General features: G+C 56.2%; 2 protein-coding genes across 2 annotated transcripts; one reads left to right on the top strand and one right to left on the bottom strand.

Moving 5' to 3' along the window:
• Window positions 1-1,617: 1,617 nt before the first annotated feature.
• Window positions 1,618-5,562, bottom strand: AURANDRAFT_67000 (hypothetical protein; the record flags this gene model as incomplete). The annotated part of the gene is made up of 4 exons (XM_009042334.1): window positions 1,618-1,645; window positions 1,761-1,769; window positions 2,160-2,199; window positions 4,182-5,562. The coding sequence occupies 4 exons, from the start codon at window positions 5,560-5,562 to the stop codon at window positions 1,618-1,620; spliced, it is 1,458 nt and encodes a 485-aa protein (XP_009040582.1).
• Window positions 5,563-6,578: 1,016 nt separating this feature from the next.
• AURANDRAFT_72457 (hypothetical protein) lies at window positions 6,579-8,732 on the top strand (the record flags this gene model as incomplete). The annotated part of the gene is made up of 6 exons (XM_009042395.1): window positions 6,579-6,617; window positions 6,811-6,943; window positions 7,073-7,134; window positions 7,192-7,535; window positions 7,593-7,758; window positions 7,818-8,732. 6 exons carry the CDS (start codon window positions 6,579-6,581, stop codon window positions 7,908-7,910), a joined length of 837 nt encoding a protein of 278 aa, XP_009040643.1.
• Window positions 8,733-8,918: the final 186 nt, after the last annotated feature.

The raw sequence follows: 8,918 nt of genomic DNA, 5'->3' as shown, positions 1-8,918 counted from the left end.
AGTTTGGACCTATCATCATCCAGCTAAATAAAACTGCTGGTTGTGGTGGTCCTCTCCCGGCTCGCCGCTTCCCCGGGGTCCGGGGTGGCGCGGCTTATAGCGCACGCTGCGCCTTCCCTGTAATTCGCAACTCGTAGAGTAAGAATTTGGGAAGCGTAGCGGAGCAGAAGTTTCCACTAATAGCACGGTGGTGTGTTCTGCGTCCGGGAGTTTAGAAAAAAACTCAGCGCGTCGCCATCGTAACCAAAATCGACGCGGTCTGGACCGACGTTTCAATTGGGGTATTCCTCAGGTGGGAAATATTCTACGTACGCTAACTCGCCGCTGGTGCCGCGCGCCGCGCGTGGGACCCCCCCTGGGGGCTTTCGAAACGAATCGAAACACCGTTTTCGCGCGTCAGCGCGCGCGTCTCGGCCAGAAGATTGGTTCGTAGGGTGTACCAAACCCATGCGGACCCGGGCGCGGCGGGTCTGCGCCGTCGGGCGACGTGAGTCGCGCGCGATCGCGGCCGAGGTCGTCTCGGTGAAACGAGCGGAGCCGGCGCGCCGCGCGCGCGAACAGATGAACGAAACTCGTAACCTCAACGATCGTTCGTCGAGCGCGAGCGGCTACGATGATGTGTGGTGTTCGTTCCGGGCTCTGCGGGGCGAGTTAGGCGGTGCCCGTGGGGCTCGACACCCGCGCCTTCGTGCGTGGCCGTCAGCGGTCTTCAAACCGCAGGCGTGCAGGCGCCGCAGCGCACGCACGACATCAAACAACACGCACGATGTGACCTCGTACATCAAGTCTAACAACACGTCCGTGCACGCACGGGACGACGTCGCCTCGCGCCCGGCCGGGGCCGCAGCGCATCGCAACCGTCACTTTTGCCCTCGAAAGTCACGTTGAACGTCAACTTCGAGCCGCTCCTGGATTAACTCCTGGATGCCGCTGGTTCGACGCGAGGGGAGCTTTCGGGCGCGCGACGGAGGCGCGGCGGAGGCCTCCCTGGCCCAGTCCCCGCACCTCCGCCCAATATGGCATATTTTCCCGCATCTAACTGTAGCCCTAGGCCTCCTCCCCGTGCAAAACGAGACGGACAGTCATTGCGTGCGCGAAGCTTTAGCTGTGGTTATCATAATTTGAGTTGCCATAGCGCACGCTGCGCCTTCCCTGTAATTCGCAACTCGTAGTGTAAGAATTTTGGAAGCGTAGCGGAGCCGAAGTAACTTAGTTTCCACTAATAGCACGGTGGTGTGTCTGCGTCCGGGAGTTTAGTAAAAAATTCAGCACTCCGCCATCGAAACCAAAATCGACGCGGTCTGGACCGACGTTTCAATTGGGGTATTCCCCAGGTCAATATCCGCGCCAACTCGACGCTGGTGCCGCGCGCCGCGCGTGGGACCCCCCTGGGGCTTTCGAGACGAATCGAAACACCGTTTTCGCGCGTCAGTGCGCGCATCTCGGCCAGAAAATTGGTGCGTAGGGTGTATCAAACCCATGCGGACCCGGGCGCGGCGGGTCTGCGCCGTCGGACGATGTGAGTCGCGCGCGTCCGCCCAATATGGCATATTTTCCCGCATATAACTCCTCCTCCCCGTGTAAAACGAGACGGACAGTTATTGCGTGCGCGAAGCTTTAGCTGTGGTTATCATCATCTTCTATACTATATAGTATATAAAATATCTTTATACTGTTTTTTAAAATGCAGTATGAAAAATATGAATGAAAACCTTCGTTTTTGTACATATCGGGCTTTTAATCATCATTTTTACATATACGATAAATTTCTACCATTCTGGGAAAATTCAATTTAAACTTCAACAATTTAAACGAGCGTCAGCGAGTTACCGAGGAGCGTAGCGACGAGGAAAAACAGGTACAGTTGTTCAGGGCGTCGTTTTAAGTAGCGTCAGCGGAGTACCTATTTTTTTTGTCTGAAATTGGGCCCACAATGGCACTTGGCACAACTCGCTGACTTGGTCTGCAAAGTAGCATAATTAGGCGGATGCCCCGCGGCCAGGGATAAGCGCACCGGTGTCTGTTACGTTGAGTGCCATACGCAGGCGGTGCGCGAAAAGTCCTGATTGCCAGGCCAGGCCGAGCTCGGCGGGGAGTGCTTAGGGGAACGGTTTGGGGCGGAGTCGGTAGGGACGTCCCCGCTTCAGGCACCGCAGTACACTCTCAAAAATGCGGATCTGAGGCAGGCGTGACATTCGCCTCTGCAGAATAACCATCCAGAGTCTGTTCAAGTGATCCAAGTCGGGTATTGGAATTCAGTCGCTCCCTTTCCAAGTCAATGACTCTCTGTTGCAAGTTCCTGAATGCCTCGACCAGCAACGGTCCGACGGCATCTATCTGCAACGAGCGCATTCCGCTGTCATTTTCCCGAACAATTTCGGGAAACACAGCCTCAACATCCTGAGCAATGAATCCAAAGTGCGTGTCGTTGTCGAACCTTGCTTCATCGCGCCAGCGGAAACTGACACCCCTCAGTTCAAGTAGCCGATCAGCCCTGTTTTCCAATGATGTGACATTGGTTTTGAAGCGCAAATCGGATGTTGTTGAAAAACTAGTAGCAGAAATCGCTCCACTGCTTGTGACACTAGCAGCATGAAGTGAGCTTGCAGCTGTGATTGCGGCTGTGCTCTCAATGCCAGCAGCAAATAAAGTGGCTGTGCCAGTAACTGCGGCGGAGCTGTGGATGCCAGCACCGTATATCGTCGTCGCGGCCGTCACCGCGGCAGTGCTTTCCATGCCGGCTGCGTACAGCGTCGTCGTCCCCGTGATGGCCTGGGCGCTGCTCACGCCGGCGACGGTCAGCGTGCCCGACGAAGCGGTGAGCGACCCCGCACTCACGGTCAGGGACGCCGACGATGCTACGCCAGCCGCATGCACCGCCGTCGCGGCCGTCACCGCGGCGGAGCTGTGGATGCCGGCACCGTAGATCGTCGTCGCGGCCGTCACCGCGGCAGAGCTGTGGACGCCTGCACCGTAGATCGTCGTCGCGGCCGTCACCGCGGCAGTGCTTTCCATGCCGGCTGCGTACAGCGTCGTCGTCCCCGTGATGGCCTGGGCGCTGCTCACGCCGGCGACGGTCAGCGTGCCCGACGAAGCGGTGAGCGACCCCGCACTCACGGTCAGGGACGCCGACGATGCTACGCCAGCCGCATGCACCGCCGTCGCGGCCGTCACCGCGGCGGAGCTGTGGATGCCAGCACCGTAGATCGTCGTCGCGGCCGTCACCGCGGCAGTGCTTTCCATGCCCGCTGCGTACAGCGTCGTCGTCCCCGTGATGGCCTGGGCGCTGCTCACGCCGGCGACGGTCAGCGTGCCCGACGAAGCGGTGAGCGACCCCGCACTCACGGTCAGGGACGCCGACGATGCTACGCCAGCCGCATGCACCGCCGTCGCGGCCGTCACCGCGGCGGAGCTGTGGATGCCGGCACCGTAGATCGTCGTCGCGGCCGTCACCGCGGCAGAGCTGTGGACGCCTGCACCGTAGATCGTCGTCGCGGCCGTCACCGCGGCAGTGCTTTCCATGCCCGCTGCGTACAGCGTCGTCGTCCCCGTGATGGCCTGGGCGCTGCTCACGCCGGCGACGGTCAGCGTACCCGACGAAGCGGTGAGCGACCCCGCACTCACGGTCAGGGACGCCGACGATGCTACGCCAGCCGCATGCACCGCCGTCGCGGCCGTCACCGCGGCGGAGCTGTGGATGCCGGCACCGTAGATCGTCGTCGCGGCCGTCACCGCGGCGGAGCTGTGGATGCCAGCACCGTAGATCGTCGTCGCGGCCGTCACCGCGGCAGTGCTTTCCATGCCGGCCGCGTACAGTGTCGTCGTCCCCGTGATGGCCTGGGCGCTGCTCACGCCGGCGACTGTGAGTGTCCCACTAGATGCTGTTATTGACCCGCTCGTCACGGTGAGTGACGTAGTCGATGTTAAACCGGTCGCTGAAAACGTAGCCGTGGTGGTGATTGCACCTGCCGAGTAGATGCCAGCGACTGTCAACGTGCCAGCGGAGGCTGTGATAGAGCCTGTGAGGACAGTGAGCGAGGCAGTCGAGGCCAACCCAGCAGCTGTAAATGTGGTCGTGGTAGTTATTGCGCCTGCTGAATAGATACCAGAGACGGTCAGAGTTCCGGCAGAGGCGGTGATAGATCCGGAAGTAAGAGTCAGGGATCCAGCTGAGGTGATACCGACATTTGAGACGGTGAGTCCTCCAGCGGTGATAGTAGCGCCGCCAGCATTGACGAGAAGACCCCCAGCTTTCAGGGTGGTCGTGCCTGTAACGCTGAGTCCACCGCGCTTTATCATAGTGTGACCTTGGCCTGTAACGGCAAATACTTCTCGAGGTAAGGGACCATCATCTATGGTGATGCGAAATAGGTCGAACGAATCCGACATGTTGCGATCTGCACCAACTTCGAGCACCGCGCCTGCAAAAGCGTCCTGTGTCGCACGGATCTCCATAATATTTGAGTCGCCATAGCCGCTAATGTTTGAGTAGAAGAAGTAGCTACCGTTGAAAGCGGATACGTCTCCCCAAAGATCAGTGTTCCCGACTACCTTCAGGCCACCCTCATCCACTGTTGTTCCACCTGCGGTAACCCGAAGCCCGCCGGTGGTTATCGTTGCTCCTCCATCGACCACACTGAGCCCTGAGTGGAGGAAGAGCTCCCCCGTTAAAACTTGCACATCGCCAATGGCGACTGTGACATCACCATCGCCTTCTATAGTGAGCATGGTTGTATCAGCACCACCAGAAACAATTTCGAGAAAATTGAACGCGTCGGTGGGGTTGGCGTCGGCATCAAGTTTTAGAATTGTGTTTTCAAAGGAACCTTCTGTTGCATAAAGTAGAAGGATGTCGACATCATCTTTTGACGAAGCCGTGACACTACTTCCACATGCAACACCCTCGAAATTGGTGTAACAGCTACAAGAGCCCGTTGTAAAATCGCATGTGCCGCGTCCACTACAGAACTGGTATTCGTAAATATCGCTGTTTACGACATCTTCAATTTGGCAGAGCGCCGCGGCATCTGGCCAGGCCATAACATTGGACGCGTCGCAGGTGAACGACGATAGTGGAGGATTACCCTCATGGTGGAAAACGTTGTTTTGCATTGGAATCGCTGGCCATGCGAGGAATTGGATGTTGTATGTTGCACCCCAGGCTGCATTGAGATCGCCACGGCGACACGTGACCTGTTCCACGTTGTCAAGAGATTCCCAGGCCACCTCACAGGCAGCATCGTCAAATAATGTAGCGTTAGCATCGAATTCAAAACTGAAACCATCAAACGTCATCACGAACGTGCCGTTTAAACCGGCGCCCACGGCTGTTGCATTTGTCGTCACATTTATCTCACGGTAGAATACTGCGCTTGTCTTTAGCGGGTCAAAACCTTTTGGGCACATGCGCGTCCCGCACTCTGGCCCCATCGTCCCCCAGTCACAGATGCACATCATAAGAAATTCAGCCTCCCAATTTTTGTAAACAGGACCAAAACCATCCCCAGAATACACTTGTCCAGCGGTCTGATCTGGTCCATAGTCAAGCGCAGCGTTATACATTGTGATGCATTTTCCATAATTGTTACAGGCTTGTGCACATTCAACTACATAAAGGTGGTTCGAAGCAGATTGTCTTGGGGCGTATGGTGGGAAGTAAACAACCCTTTTAACGGGTGGGAAGGAAAACATGGACGCTGGAAAAGCGCACGGCGCTGACAAGCTTCCCCAGTGTAACCAGTGGGGCAGTCGCAACTTCCCTGCGTTGGAACGGTGCAACCAAACATTCAGTAAAATATCAATGATCACACCGGTGTCTGCGTCATTGCGATTGCATACACCAAGATTGGCACATTCCATATTGCTGTGTGCTTTACCGCGTGCGCTGGCCTTGTCGACCCAGGCTGTTGCGTTCGGACAGAGACCTACATGGATCGCATCTCTGCGAGAATAGATATGAACAGAGCAAAGCTGGCGCGGCCCATCCCACGACCGGAGCAATCGGCGTTATAAGACCAACTGTCATCACACTGACACACATTCTCAGACGTGCATTCCCCGTGCCCACTACATTGGTTTGGACATGCTGGCGTCGCTGGGCGCAGAAGAGATAACACCAAAAGCAATTTGATTGTAACCGCAGGGCGTGAAACCACGTGCGCTCCGGTGAATGGTTCCAGTTGCATATCACTTAAGTAAGTCCATCTAAACGCTAGCCAGCGGACCGAGAGATACTAGATATGGCGGCCTACAGTGGTGGCTCCAACTAGTTTAGCCAAGGGAAGGCAAGGTAAACACCCTCCACAAGGGGCTGGGCTCAAGTGAACTGGGTAGTGCCACGCATGAAGGCCGACGGACCGCGCTTGGATGGCGCAGCTAGGGTGATAGAGAGGTCTCTACCCTCCTGAGAAGAGGAGGAGAGCCTCCTCACTGGGTAAGGCCAGCTTGAGTGTGATCATCATGAGTCATCCTCCTCAGCCTGCTGAGGAAGGTTGCGTGTGATCATCATCCTCCTCAGCTTCCTGAGCAGGAAAGCCACCATTTTCCCCCAAGGTTGAGTATGATCATCATAGGGAGAAATGCCCCAAACTAGGGTAATCAGGAACGTTGATGTCAACGTTACGGGGAAGTGCAGTGTCATCTCCATCATGTAGTGTGACGTCGCGATAGAGAGGGAGCAGGGTAGTGTAAATTATGGGGATGATGGGGGGTCACGAAGCTATGGGGATGATGGGGGGTCACGAAGCTACTCAATTCAGATAGATCCCTTTCAAAGTCCACTATACTGACTACGAGGAATTCCCTTTTTAGGTTCAGCCCCGCAACTCTAGTCGGTCAGCCCCGGCCCCCTCGGCCAGCCCCCGCCTCCCCCTAGCAAAAAAAAAGGACTGCTACCCTTCAGCACGATTTCCTTGGATGGGGGGGGGGGTGACCCTCGGCTCCGGTGAAAGAAGCAACTTAAAGTGCACAAACGAGCCGTCTTGAGCGGACCAATGTCGTCGGACCTAGAGTACTGGAGCGAATCGTACACTGGTGCTCGCTGGGGAAATTCGGAGTGCAGCTGCGTTTTTAGGTGCGGTCGACGAGCTAGCGGCAATAGTGTTGTTGATAAACGGGACGGTCGGTGACGAGCGGGTGAATCTAGCATTCGCGGCGTGATTCAAATTATCATTCGAATCTTATGTGGATCAGGTGTCAGAATGCGATGCAAAGTTGTGCCGAGCACAGTCAATAAGGAGGTCATACTGCTTGGAGGTGCGGCTTCTAAGGGACAAGGCCATAAAAAGAACCTACGAACAGAAGCTCAAAGGGCTCGATACGCGATGTACAGAGATCAGACATGATATTGAGTGCACGCGCGGGAGCAGTAATCGGCAAGAACTGCTTGGGGCGCCGCCCGCTCACAGTGATTTCAAGGGCAATGCTAACTACCTTGACGATGCTGGCAAGATCCAGGACCAGACGCAGGATGCACTCTCACGAACAATGCATCTCGTAGAGGCTTCCAGTGAAGTGGGCCACTCCGCACTCAATGAGTTATTGTTGCTGTGTTAGCGTTTTGTATATTTTGCGTGCCAATGATTTCCATACAGGCTAGAGCGCCAGCAGGAACAGGCCAGGGATATAACAACAGATGTCATGATCATTGAAGATAACCTCACTCGCGCCGATAAACTCATCCGAAACTTCACCAAGCGCATGATGACAGACAAGCTCATCGTGTGCTTTGCGTTTGTAAACATGTGTGGCTTGATCGGGGTGAGTCCACAGGAAACACTTCCGTGCTTTTAAAACCTCACCACATGTGCCCATCGCAGATTGTCGTCTACTGCGTTGTCACTGGCAGGGGACTCGGCACGGAGGGCCAAAAGGAAGACCGGCCTGACGAAAGACGCTTGGGTCCCATCTGAAAGTCATCTTGCTTTTAGATACCCAAGTCTCCCCAAATGCTATCCTCACAGAAAAAAGAAAACAGATCGTAGAAGATGGCGCTAACCGGTGGAACTGGGCTTGCACTCTTGAAAAGTTTGAATATGGGTGACGCCTACTAGACCCGGGAGATCGAAAGGGGCACTTCTTCATCATACCCCTAGTTGACACTAGGAAATACTGTGCAATTTCAATATATCGAGCGTGTGGCGTCTCTTGAGCGCGCATGAGTACGAAGACGCGCTTGAGGACGGTCTGTGACCATCACCCTTGGATGTCGACTGCCTCAAACACCGCCTCCGGCTCTTCGCTCGGCTTGCAACCGTCCCCAACTGTGCCTCGCGCCCCCCCGGGGCCCCACATCGGTATGCTGCTCTACTACGCCCAGCCCGGCGCGCACTGGCACGGCACCGCCGGCGCGCCGCCGGCGTGGCCTCTGTGGTCGCTGGTGGAGCCCTGCCCTCCGCGGCCGCGGGGCCCGTGTCACACGTGCAGCCGTCGGCCGCGCGCGCAAGAACGGCAAGGCGCAAGCCGACTGGCCCACGCGGCGCTACCACAACTTGAAGAAATGCTGGAATAATCTCAAACGCGAATGGAGTGCCGCGGGCTTGCTATTCCGAGGCCATCCGCCGAAGCGCCTCTTTTGAAGTTTAAGTGACCTTGCCACTGTTTTCGTCCACCCCAAACTCCCCAAAAATGCCAAAGGACTGTAAGGCCCTTCAGCTTAATACTTAGGTCTGTCGGCTCTCGCCTAGTAGGGTCACTAGCGCGTAGACAGAACCAGTATAAGGCAGACTTAGCATAGCCAGCATAGGCCAGTATGAGCGTCCCAGCATAGGGAGGATAGCATAGTCCCGAGTCCGGGTAGCATAACCGCAAAACCTATTTGTGATCCTCCCTGAACATGACACTACGGCACACAGCATCTAGGGCAGATGAAGGAGTGACTGCCAAGCAGGCACAGAGAGCATGGCGCTTTTCTGTGTCTG

Source organism: Aureococcus anophagefferens (assembly GCF_000186865.1).
Source record: "Aureococcus anophagefferens unplaced genomic scaffold AURANscaffold_30, whole genome shotgun sequence".
Lineage (NCBI taxonomy): Eukaryota > Pelagophyceae > Pelagomonadales > Pelagomonadaceae > Aureococcus > Aureococcus anophagefferens.
The sequence above is the reverse complement of the archived record's forward strand: the minus strand, read 5'-3'. Positions and strand labels throughout refer to the sequence as shown.